At 38.2% G+C, this 13,526-nt stretch overlaps 1 protein-coding gene across 4 annotated transcripts in view; it reads left to right on the top strand.

Annotated features, from left to right (window-relative positions):
* Positions 1-5,240: 5,240 nt before the first annotated feature.
* RMC1 (regulator of MON1-CCZ1) overlaps positions 5,241-13,526 on the top strand; it is a 29,297-nt gene continuing 21,011 nt past the window's right edge. The window contains exons 1-4 of one of the 4 annotated variants that reach the window (XM_056823796.1): positions 5,270-5,550; positions 6,905-6,977; positions 9,563-9,639; positions 12,383-12,467. In XM_056823796.1, the coding sequence (XP_056679774.1) occupies positions 5,534-5,550; positions 6,905-6,977; positions 9,563-9,639; positions 12,383-12,467 (252 nt within the window). In that variant the 5' untranslated portion in view covers positions 5,270-5,533. Of the gene's footprint in view, positions 5,551-6,904; positions 6,978-9,562; positions 9,640-9,992; positions 10,110-12,382; positions 12,468-13,526 lie in introns of those variants that run through there. The other 3 variants (XM_056823799.1, XM_056823798.1, XM_056823797.1) reach the window with 3 other exon arrangements.

Here is a 13,526-nt window from a genome sequence, read left to right on the forward strand (position 1 = left end):
GTCCTTCTTATAACTTTTAACTTCAGTTCCCAGATGCCCAACTGTTCTCCTTCTGCAAAAAATGGGGATGTGCAGGAGCTAATTGACACTTTTCCTTCATCTCTTCAGGTGTGGATTTCACAATTAAAGAAATTATTTCATTTCTATTACATATATAAAAAATCTATATTAGTTCTTATTAATATTATGATTATTTTATATACAATAGATAAATAATTTCAAATATTTTATTAATATATACAAATAAATAAAAGTTTTTCCCTTCTCTACAAAAGGAGTACTTCTGCACTAATGGACTAAACTGAAACATAAATGAACATGCCTTAAAAATTAAAACAGGACTATTTACTTCACTTTAATAGAAAACATACTATAGAAAAATATTTCATTTCCAGCGAGGAAGAACTATTGCTGAAATGGAAATAGTAAGTAGGAACTTTGGGGACAAGTAATTTTATTTTTAGAATTCATAATAGAGGACAGCAAAGCTGGTATCTGACAAACCATTCGATTTATGAGAGAACAACTTTCCAAAGGACTTGGGAAATAGAGAGGAGTAATCTCATTCCCTAAAAACTTAGAGGAAGTTGGCCCAAAAGGGGCCTCAAAAAAAACCCCTTAAAATATATAAAGGTTCCTAGGAGGAAAATGTTATTATCTAAAGAGATTAATATGGATTCACAAGGAACTGACTAGGCTATTAAGAAGGTAAAGAGAGCAGGTACCCAGTACCAAAGAAAGGCAACATTCTGTCACAGATACAAGAATACCAAAGCAGGGAATATGCCAAGACTGATGATGAATGCTAAGGGTTCTGGAAAAAGCATTTTTAAAAATCTGTTGGGTAAGAGGGCGCCCATCAATATAATGAAGGCAAAAAAATGTTAGCTTCTGTTCTCTGATATACTCAAGGAATGAACCAAAGAAATATTTTAAGGCAATACCTTGTCACCTTCAATAAGTTGAGTCACTGGGTCCAAGGAAAACTATGTCAGAGGGTTCTGAGAGAATTGGCAGATGTGATTATTGAACCCCAGATGTTATTGTTTGAGAGAGATCACTAACTCATGGAGTCATTCAGCTGGCATTTGCCTAGCACCTGCAGAGGTTGGCAAATGCCCACAAGCCCACATGTTAAATAGCTAAATTTATACAGCATTGTTCCAAAGCCCTTACAAAACTCTAGAACAATGGTTTCTCAACCTTTCTAATGCCGGGACCCCCGAAATACAGTTCCTCATGTTGCAGTGACCCCAAACCAAAAAATTATTTTGGTGGCTACTTCAAAACTGTAATTTTGCTACAGTTATGATTCGGAATGTAAATACCTGATACGCATTATGTATTCTCATTGCTACAAATTGAGAGGTTGAGAATCGCTGCTCTAGAATTATGTTATTAAAGAGGTAGAGGGATTGTGAGTGTGTAGAAAGAGATTGCTAAGCTAGCAAATCTTTGACAGGAACAGGTAATGCCAGCTTAGTACATCAACATGTATTTCTTTTAACTCATACATTTAAAAAAATTTTTCATTTCCAAATTTTCTCTTCCATTTCCCCTTTCTCACCCATTGAGAAGTCAAGAAAAACAAAATCCCTTACAAATACGTATAGTCATTCAAAATAGTCCCAAACTGATGATGTCCAAAAAAACCCCAAAACAAAAGCCTTGATCTGCCTTCAGAGTCCATCCATCACTGGAGAAGGGCAGCATATTATAAGTCTTTTGAAACTGGTCATTGTGTTGAACAGAGTTTAACAAGAAACACATGCTTTGGGCAAGGCACTAGACTGCTTACCTAATGGAGCAGCCAAACAGGGAAAGACTTCACAGTAGATACAAAAGGGAAATGGGAGCAAATCTCCAAGGCACTATCAACTATGGTGTGGGAGGAGAAGACTAGGAACCAGGAAATTACTTGCCTGGAAAGCAAATGCAGGTGTAGAGGGCAGTGAAAATGCAGGGATTCAGGAGAAACCAGTGCCAAGTGGGAGGTATGGCATGTAGGCCAGCAATTCTGGATCAGTGTGTTCAGTCGTGTCCTGCTCTTCATGACTGTGTGGAGTACATCGTCCATGGGATTTTCTTGGCAAAGACACTGGATTGATCTGGCCTTTCCTCTAGTGGATTAAGACAAACAGTTATGTGACCAACTTGTTCTGGGTCATGTGTCTGGCCTGGATTGAACTAAGGTCTTGACCCCAGGCCCACGGTTCTACCCACTGAGCCACCTAGATGCCTCCTTGGCAAACAGGTTAAGTGCCTTGCCCAAGATTGCACTGCAAAAGGGAAATAAACTATAAGAAAATTGGAAAGAGAGGAAGGGGCCAGATTGTGAAGAACTTAAAAGTCAAACTCAAGATTTGATGCTTGATCCCGGAGGTAATAGTGAGCCATTGGTGTTCTTTGAGTAGAGGGATGATATGGTCAGGCATTTTAGGAAGATCACTTCCCTAGCTGTGTGATCCTGGGCAGGTGGATTGGTCCCCATTGCCTAACCCTTACCACTTCTGCCTTGGAACCAATACATAGTATATTGACTTTTGAACTGAAAGTAAAGTCTGGGCACATAGTGAGAATGAAGAATAACCAATGAATAGAGCATGAACACCAATATATTCAAGTTAACTAGGCATTTATTAAATAGTGGTTACTATCTGTGAGGTAGGTAATACAAACAGAAAAATAGCTCTTGCCCTCAAAGAGCTTCCATTCCTATGTGAAGAGGGATGATGGTACCCATGGAGGCATTGTAGTGAAAGTCTTAAGAGAAGAGGAATCAAAAAAAGGTTGCCCTGGGTTTCCTCCTTAACATGGAAGTGAGAGGGTGAGCCCAGAGGGATGGGGGGGTGGGGCTTCCAGTATATGAAATCCAGCAATGGAGAGAGTTTCTAGGATGAAGAAGCTTCTAAAGCATTGTAGAGAAAGTCTGAGAGAGTCAGGAGAGGAGTGAAGACATGACTGCCCAGGGCCTAGGGAAGTTGAGAAAAGCCCATAGTGCATTGAGTACATTCCCTGGAGCAAACTTAAAGAGGTATGGAGAAGTGATACAGAGGATGAACAGTCTGTGGATGAGATGTGATCATCATTAAGGGAGAGAAAACACATCAATGAGATTGCAGAGCTACTGAAATATGTACTAAAAAAAAAAACAAAACTAAATGGAAAAAATTGCTCCCAGCTGCTCTTCAGAAAGGCAAAAAGGGAAACTGGGGGAATTGGTTTTATATTGTGTCCAATTACAACAATGAAACTTCATTTCAAAGGATATTTAGTTATCTTGGATTGCAGAAAGCTTGCAATAAGTATTTGCCAAAAGACCAACTTAAAAATAATAGCAAGTTTATGCCAACATTTGTTGCAAAAGATAAAGAGATAGAGGAATTATACAATGAGTTTTAAGAGATTCTCCAAATTCGATCAACATTAATATTCCAACACTTTAATGAAAATGTAGGCATGGGGGAGGATGACAAAATATGTTGGGAAACTTTGTTAAGGATCAAGAAACAAAAGGGATGAAATACTTCTAGAGTCTAGACAATAAACAAGCCTCATCTTGTATATGATTTATACTATAAGGTGTCAGGGCATGAGAAACACCAGATAACAGAAAATGTTTTATTTTAGCAGAAGCAGAAATAATTGAATTGTTACTGATGTAGCAATTATTTTGGAAACAGCCATTTTTGTAAATTCAGACCACTGGTCTATTGGAATATAAACTAATATGTCATAAATAAAAAAAATAAAAATGAGAAACTAATGGCAGTCATATCAAGAAATCTAAAGCTCGATTAAAAGAAGTTATTAATACTGAAAAAAATGAGAACTGGATTAACAACAATGACACTATCACTAATTTTTATTTTATTTTTAAATATTTTATTTTCCTCCAATTATAAAAATATTTAATATAACAAGTTTTTGAGTTCCAAATTCTCTCCCTTTCCTACCCTCACTCCAATTCCCTCTCCCATAGATAATAAGTAATCTAATCTAATATAGATAACTATTACCATTTTCTAAGGAAATTTTTCCAATTCCATCAATTCTGTCAGTGAAGACAAAGAACCTAGAAACCATATCACTCTGCAAATACCTAATCTCTCTGTGTCTCTGTCGCAGTCTCTCTCTCTCCGAGGAGAGCAACAAGAGCTACACAATTTGTTTATATACATATATATGTATAGAAAGGGGGAGAGAAGAAAGAAAAAGGGGGGGGGGGTTGTGAGAGGGAGAGAGAGGAGAGAGAGAGAGTATACACCCAGCCATGAATCCAACTGAAGCTGTTAGGTATTACAGTCAACCAGCCAATGTTTCTACTCCGAGGCTACTGGCCCTTACCAGTGACTTGTTAGGACTGTGCAAAGCTTGCCCTCAGCCAAAGGTGGTCTTGTGCCTCTGGAACAGAATTAGAACAGCCACAGGGCAAATGTCCACGCCTTAACCAGGTAACTCTGTTAGATAAAAATTAGAACTATTTTTTTTCTAGCTATTTGCAGGTTCCTATCCCCATCCCCCATTAACCTGTGAGCTCCTGGAGGAACTATCTTTTATCTTTCTTTGTGCCCCTAGCACTTAGCACACCGCCTGGCACAAAGTCAATGGTTGATAAATGCTTCATGTCATTATTGTTAATGTAACGACCAGTATTAATTGTTGTAGAGTTGCATTTTTTATTATTGTTAATTGTCGTGGCTGTACTGTTATTGTTCCTACTATTGCCGTTCTTCATCTACGGATAAGTTGTTATTAATTGTTCATTGTTGCTGTATGGTCATTCATTGTTCTTATTACTGTTGCCGTTATTACTGTTATATAGTTAATTGTATTCCCCGCCTCTGAATAAAACCATATGAACTCTGCCAGCATCTTATCAAGTCTGTAGTCTGCTCATTAGAGTAATTCTGGTGGTACGAGCCCCCCCCCCCCCCCCCAAGAATTCCACTCCACACAGTGGCTATTAACTGTTGTATTATTATCGTCGTTATTGGTTGTTGCCTTATTATAATTGTTGTAATTGTATTACTATTGTTATTGTTTAATCTGTTAACCTTCTTTTGCACCCTGGGATTCCCGCCCCGCACGTACTAAGGTGGCCCAAGATGAAGTTGGGGCAGAATCTTTCAGCAGGAGTCCCAGATGTATGACGTCACGCATGCAACGCAACCTGGACGCTTGGTGGGCCCCTCACCCGATTCTGCCAGAGCACTGGAATACTCGCCCTTTTAAGAGAGGAGGCAGTCAGGATCACGTGGCGTGAAGGGGTGGGGCCAAGGCACCAGGAAGCGGCCTCCAGCTCCCCGAGCTGCCGCTGGGGCTGCTGTCCCTGCCGCCTTCTCAGCTGCCCCTCGAACTACGCCCGGTGTGCGCTCCGCTGCTGCGCTCGAGGACCAGCCCCAGGCCCCCCAGGGGCTCAGGGCGGAGTTGCCGCCCGCCGAGATGAGCGAGGAGGAGAACTATTACCTGGAGCTGTGTGAGCGGCCAGTGCACTTCGAGAAAGCGAATCCCGTCAACTGCGTCTTTTTCGATGAGGCCAACAAGCAGGTCCGGGCGGGGCGGGGCGGGGATGACGGGGGAGGGTCAGGGTCTGGAGCTGAAGTGGAGGCGCGGGAGGTGAGCTCCCTGCAGGTCATCTGGGCGCTTGGGAGAGGGAGGCCACAGGGTAGGCAGGCAGGCGGACTGGGGTGGGGGTGGGGGAGCCCCGAGCCGCGGGTGATTACCACTTATTAGAGCCGGAACTTAAATTATCAAGTGCTTTCCTTGCGTGTTCTCCTCCCAGATCCCTCGAGGACCGGGGAGGGACTTAAGGCAGGAAAACTGAGGCTCAGAAAAGATTGGCCACTTATTGGCTAGTTCCCCCACACGGCCGGAATTAAGGGATATCCGAATCACCTCCATCGCTGACCTGGACCTGTACCCGGACCTGAGTTTTCATAGAATAGCATCGTAATCTCCCTGCAGTATCTGCTTGAAGATCTCAAGGGATAGGGAGCTCACTACCTTGCACAGGCCGACCATTCAATTTTGGGATAACTCTGAAATTTTTCCTCCCGGGAACTTTCCACCTGTTCCTCTTTCTGGGTAGGGCCAAGCAGATTGAATCTAATCTGCCTTCTTAGGGATAGATCTTCAAAGACCTGAAAACAGTTGTAGGATTCTAGATTTAGAGCAAAAGGGCCATTGGAAATTGTCATATTCCAGCTATCATTTTAGATATGGGGAAACTGAGGCTATAGGAGATTAAGTGATTTTGCCCCGTGTCATACAACTAGCAAGTGTCAAAGGCAGGATTTGAACTCAGTTCTTACTTCACTTCTATCTATGCTGCTTCCTGTGTGCCTTCCACAATAAAGGGAATCTGGTCCCTTCCCCAGAGTCATTATTGCCTGTTTTTACATTTGATTCTTATAGGACTTAAGCTCAAGGCTCTTTGCCAAATACTTGGTCTCTCCTGGACTCCCACTAGCTTATCCAAAAGTGTGGCAACTGGAACTGAACATGATATTACAGATATATTCTGTCTAGGTGTGAATAAATAGGACTATTATCATTTCCCTAGTCCTTTAGACTATACTTTGGTGATGGAGTTTTAAATTGCCTTAGTTGTCTTGGTTGTCATTTTGAATTTGGTTCATTTTGAAATTAAAAGTCCACAGCCCTCGTTTTTTCTTTTTCCAAATTTATTTCATCATACTTCTCCCATCATGTTCTTGTAAAGTTGGTTATTTGAACCCAAATAAGAATTTATATTTATCTCTTTTAGGTTTTCTTCTTACTACATTTGGCTCAGTGTTCTAGCTTGTTCTCTTTGAATCTTGACTGTCTTATCCTGTGTGAAACCCTACCCTCTTTTTCTCTATGGTGTCTGCAAAGCTGATAAATATACCATCTGGTGCAGGAGGAAGCACAGATCCTTAGGGCACTCCACTGAAGACTTCCTTTCAGGCTTACATCCAGCCATTAACTTACAGGTATCCCTTCCATATCTTGACTTCCCCATCTCCATTTAGATACAACATGGATCAGTATAAGAAATTAAATGAGAATTTTTGTAGAGTTTTGCAGAAGCTGTGGATGACACATGAAGGCCAGCAGAAAACACAGAAAAATTTAGAAACTGTATAGCCTATGACTAAATACTTAACCAAAATTTTACAGTAAGTTACTGTAAATACTTCTTAAAGGAAAAAAAAATCAGCCTTCTTCTCTGTTATGAAAGGAGGGCAAAGAATTTTATGTAAATTTTCCAGAGCTTGGAGGCACAAAGTCTTTAACTCCTGCAATGTGGAAAGGATACCTATACTTCTCTTTTAAGTTTGACCATTCAGCAGTTGTGAATCCATCTAAATATACCTCCATCTCTATAAGAATAGCTTGAGAGACTTTTATGGAATGATTGGCTGACATTTAGGTAAATGCTTTAGCATTCTCCTTATTTATCAGCTTAATAACCCTGTCAAAGAAGGAGATGAATTTAAAGATCAACAGTGGTTTAATGATTCTATTTGCTAGTTCTTTTGATGGTCATTGAGGGTAGCTGGGTACTTCCTTACTACTTAAGTTGGGCCACTTTTGTGCATACTGTGTGTTAGGTACTGTCCTAGGCTTAACATTTCCTGCCCTCTAGAAATTTACATTCTTTGAGGGAATTCAGTATATATTTAGAAAGTTAAATACTTCCATGGGACTTGATTTTATTTGTGCATTCAGAATTTTATTCTTGATAGCTGCCCATCCCTCATGAGTCAGCATCCCCTATAGAGTTATAATCAGTGGGATCCTACCAGTTTTTTTCTGAACCTCTTGAAATCTGCATTCCTGAATTCTAGGGTATATATTAAGACTATGCCTCTATTCATCTCTCTTACAGACTCTTAAAATGGAGTAGTTTACTTCCTCCCAAGCTTCCCATCATTTCCACCCTAGAAATGAAATTCAGGTCTCTTGTTTCCACTATATACAACACTCCCAGATTCTCAGGGAGGTTGTGTGGGTTGTGACTATGGAGATCACAGGCTTTACTGACCTGAATTTGGGAGTAAGTAGAGGAGCCTAGAAAGTTGTGGAGATGGGGACCTGAATTGATGGGGAGGCTCAGAGATCTGGTCTGGGCAGGAATGGGAATAAATAGAGAAATAAAAGATGAAGATCAGAACTCATCAGAAGAGGTATGTGGGAGAAGTATATAGAGGAAGCTTGGAACAGCACTGGATGACCCACAGTAGTTGGATGCTAGGATCTTAGACAAATACTCTGGGAAGATTTGGGGCTACCGTCCCCAAGTCCTGAGCTTTCCATTCTACCTGCTCTTATCTTAACAGGCTGCCCTGGTTTGGGTCAAACTAATAGAATGTTTGTGCTGAAGGATTTTAGAGATGACATAATAATAACCAATTCCTCATTTTACAAATGAAACTAGATTGTCAATATCCTTTTTTACTTTCTTTTCTTCCCAAACCACTCTACTCACACCAAAAAAAAAAAAATCTGACTATCCTTCCCACATGCCTGAAGGAGTCCAAGAGAAAGCAGAACCCAGGGAAGAAGTCTGGGTTTAAACTTTTTTTTCACAGTTTTTTGTATGCTGACTCTGCATGGTTCCATACTTTCTAGTGTCTAATGTCCATTTGTTTCTTCTATGTAAACGACTGAGGGGAAAAGTTCTTTTCTTTGCTAAGGGATCTAATTTTATCACTGTCTAAACTGAATCAGTACCACAGACATAACTCACTTTTCCTTTTTTTTGAAGGTGCTGCTTTTCATATAAATTAGAGAGGGGATTCATCAGTCATTTTTAGTCATGTTTTGTTAGTAATGATGATTGTCATTAGTTAAGTCCTACTTTGGTATCTCCTCATGGTGTAAATGGGACCCTGGGTACTCAGAAGATATACCAGCAGAGAGCAAGTCTAGATACTGCCAAACTACAAAGGCTTTAAGTACTGGCTGGTGATGGAGCAGTGGATGAAGACCAGTTAAACCAAGTTCAGAGAGGCTTATCACGTTGACCCCAGAGCAATGAATTTCTTTTCATCCACAACTTTCAAAATCTACCTATTGTGTCTTCAAAGGTTTTCACTCTACATCTGTGGAGGGAGGACCCATAATCATGGATATCTGAAGTATGGAAGTAATGGCTTTTCTTTAAACTTTTAATTAAGAATTTAAAAATTCAAACTTGGTCTACCACCAATTTTACATAGGAAAACAAAGTCTATTGAACTGCTATACCATGTTCTAGTCTACAAGAGAAGCCAGTGATGGAGTGTCTTTGATTCCTCATCATCTTGGGTAGTGGGAGATATTAACATAATTGTGACATTTTGAGCTGATATACTCTTGTTTCCAGAAACATATTTGAAACTTCCCATCTATCAGAATGTGAAGTTATTTTGGTTTAAGCATTTTAGGTTAGCTCTATATCAGAAGCCTCAAACTGGGTATAAACACATTCCTAAGACTACTAAGTATGGAATAAAACCAAAGTAGCACTTTTGGACTACAGAATATCCTTTGGAAAGTCAAACTACTAAAAATAACTTCGAACTTTTTTCAGGTTTTTGCTGTTCGATCTGGTGGGGCTACTGGAGTTGTTGTTAAAGGACCAGAGGATAGGAATCCCATCTCATTTAGGTAACAGTGCTAATTGCATTATGGGCCTTTTCATATTAATTTAAACACTTACTCAAAATGTAGGGATTGGATTCTCCCTGCCCACCTTCCCACTTTCTCATTCAATAATATAATATTAAATAATAATATCAAAATATCTATCCCTATCTGTCCTTTTCCCCCCCTTCTCAACTGGGAGGTTAGGTTTGCAGTAGACATTGGGACAAGGGAGTAGGATGTGTAATTTGGGGTGAAAATATCCCACCATTTAGGTGCCTGTTTAGTAATTCTGGAAGTTCACGTCCATGGGACACGTATTGGTAGGTTTATTGCCCTCCCAAGACCTCTTATCTCTGCTTCCTTATCTGGCTTAGGTCTTCCCACAGTATTTGGTCTGTGAAGAATTTTGGCTGACATTTATATAGCAATTTAAATTTCACAGAGTGCTTTACATACATTATCTCCTCTGATTCTCACAGCAGCCCTGGGAGGTAGGTATGACAATCGCTATTCCAGTTTTACAGATTAGGAAACTGAAGGAGGTTCTATGCCAGTGTTTCTCATGCAACAGTATAGTAAAGAGAACAATGTTTGCTTCCTACAACATAAAGAGAATATGACTGGGATTCTTGTAGAAAAAAATTATTCTTATTCTACCTCTCTTAGACCGTCAATGTTCTTTCTTGGGATGGAGGTGGGAGACTTGAATGTAGTGGTGGGTTGTATAAATGAAAAACCTGAAGGCAGAAATCTTGTCTTAGTTGTCTCTTTCATTCAACATGTTATGTTCTACAGTATTAGTCAGGATATAGGACATCCTTGAATAGAGGTAGTATCTTTTTGAAAGGAGAAACTACCTTTTAGTTAAATATTCAAATATCTGTTTAGAAGCACTTATTAAGCGCCTACTGTATGCCAGGTACTGTGCTAACTGATGTGGATACAGATACAAAGAATGAAGCAATCCCTATTTGTAAGGGGTTTATAGTCTAATGGAATTATTTTAAAATGGTGTAGGGTTTTCTGCAAATTAGAGTCTTAAAAAATTTTACATTATGTATCTGTTCATAGAAAATGAAATGACTTTTGAATTGGATAGAAAAATTAACTTTCTAATGTTTTGCACAAAAGACATTTGGCTAGAAGTACTGATGTATCAAAAGTAACATTCTCAAATGTAATTTGGTATGGTTTATTTTTGAGATATGTCAATGCCTTTTGTTTTTCATATATAGTTACTTCCTGATAATAACTCTCTACCTCAGGAGAAGCTTTTCTCATAACAACAACAACAAAGATCAGTTTAACAAAACCAGTTGATATAGCAGCTTTGTTTGACAGTATATGCAACCGTTTGTATCCTCAAACCCCAGTTTCTCAGGGTACTGGCGTATGTGCCATCATTTGCATTCAGGAACTAAAATTGATCATTACATTTCATCTGAGTGCATTTATAGTTTAATCTTATTTTCATTTGAATTAGTGAAGTCATCATGGGTATTGTTTTCATGGCCTTTTCCCCATTTATCATTTAAGTCTTCCAACATTTCTCTGAATTTCTCATATTTCTCATTGTATAGTATTAGGACATATCTGTATAATACAATTTGTTCAACCCTTCCCCAACTGAAGGACACCTAACCTGTTGACAGTTTTTTACAGCTATGGAAAATGCTGCTAGGAATATTTTAGTATACGTGGTATCCATTCTGCCTTTGATATCCTGGGTGTATATTACCAGTCAGGAGATCTCTGAGCCACACAAAGTGAACAGTTTGGTGTCTTTTCTTGCTCAATTACAAATTGTTTTCCAGAACAGACCAATTCATAGGTCTACCAACAGTGTGCTAGTATGCCAGCCTCCTCATAATCCTTCTGACATTGACTAATTCCATCTTGCCTCTCCTTGGTCAATTTGAGAAGCATGAAGTAAAACCTCAATGTCATTTTAATTTACATTTGCTTTTTAGTAATTTGAAACATTGGAAACTCTGTGTTCAAATCCTTTAATCACTTATCTATCTATTGGAGAATTTCTCTTAATCTAATAGATTTGTGACAATTCCTTATATCTACATGGGCTATTAAACTTTTATTGATATTTGTTGCACAGATTTGCCTCCCTCAGTAGCTTCATTTCCATCTTAGCTGCATTGATTTTAACATACAAGTTCTGATTTTATTTAATCAAAATCGTTTTTTACCCTTTGGTGATTTCTTCTTCACCCAACCATAGTTCTTAGAAAAGTACCACCTTAATTTCTCCTAATTTGTTTTTTAATAATGTGACTTTTTATATTTAGGCTCCTTATCAATTTGGAGCCCTATTGTGGTATGTCTTGTAAATGTTGGTCCAACCTTTATATCTGTGAAGTTGCTTTTCAGTTTTCTCATCAGTTCTTGTAATATCTAAGTTTATGTACAAGTATATACAAGCTTGTAAGAGTTCATATTTGGGACTCTAATGAATACTGGTCTTAAGAGACTTTTTGCTTCTAGGCATTGTTTGTCTGATGTTGCATTGATCTATTTTTCTATCCCTTTACTTACTCATGTTTTATAATGGAATATTTAAAAATAATTATTTCCAATTAATTTGCTTGGAAAATGACCATACTGTAAATCTGGTGGTTATCCTAAACATAATTTTAATTTAAAATTAAAGCACCATTCTTCCTGAATATCTTTTATGTTTTCTGTAACAATAATAATCTCAAGAATTCTCTGCTTCTACTGAAGTCATCTGTATTCTTTCCTTTCAAAGAATGGAAGACAAAGGGGAAGTGAAATGTATCAAGTTTTCCTTGGGAAATAAAATATTGGCTGTTCAGAGAACCTCTAAGACTGTGGTAAGAATTCTTCTTGAATCTTGTAAGAAATAAAATGTGTTGGTGAAATTTTAGAAGAGGATGAATTGTAAAAGTCAAATGTTGAGGGAACCCTTATCTTTTTTATATCATTTATGTTACATAATTTTGCATCCTGTGAATCTTTTGGAGATTAGAGAGGCATTTGGTTAAACAGAAATCTCTGGCTTAAAGAATATCTAATTTTGTGACTTCTAGGCATTATTTTTTAGAAATGTGGACCTCATGCAAATAATCAGGACAAGTGTCACACGTGATCTTTTTTTAAAAATTGGTTTATATGTGACTTACTTTAACATTCCTCCCTCCCTCACTCTAACTAGGACAGGAGACCCAAAGTTAAGTGTACCTAATGGCATCCCCTTAATGGTGTAAAAACTCATAATTTGGAATAATAGGAAGAATTTTCAATTGATTTATAAATATCAATTTGTTCAATTTATTGATTATAGACAATACTACCTCTTGTATTAAAAATTAACTGGGCAGGTAGGTGGGAAGCTAGATGGCTCAGTAGATTGAGAGCCAGGACTAGAAATGGGAAGTCTGGGCCAAATCTGGCTTCAGACACTTTCTAGTTCTTTGACCCTGGGCAAATCACTTAATCACCATTGCCTAATCCTCACTGCTCTTCTGCCTTGAAACCAACACACAGTATTGATTCTCAGACAAAAAGTAAGGGTTTAAAAAAAAATCAACTAGAAGAAACTACTTTTCAAAATCAGTTTATTCTAAATAACCATTGGATAATTGTATTGATGCTATTTTGTTTAATTGGATATTCAGGAATGTAATTTCCTGTGTTATCTTTTTCACATATAAGCTATCTGAATTAAATGAAATCCATATAGTAATTATATGTGTGGTAGTTTTTTCAAAGTGGAAATAGAGATAAGTTCCTTACACTTCCAACATAGCAAAGGTTAATAATTTATTAAACAATTTCCATTACCATAAATGTAAATGCTTTAGAATATTATGGGATAAATACAATTAAAAAGTTATTTTATTTTTCTCTTAAATGTTACCTGGAAGGACAGC

Source organism: Monodelphis domestica, chromosome 3 (genome assembly GCF_027887165.1).
Source record: "Monodelphis domestica isolate mMonDom1 chromosome 3, mMonDom1.pri, whole genome shotgun sequence".
NCBI classification, from domain to species: domain Eukaryota; kingdom Metazoa; phylum Chordata; class Mammalia; order Didelphimorphia; family Didelphidae; genus Monodelphis; species Monodelphis domestica.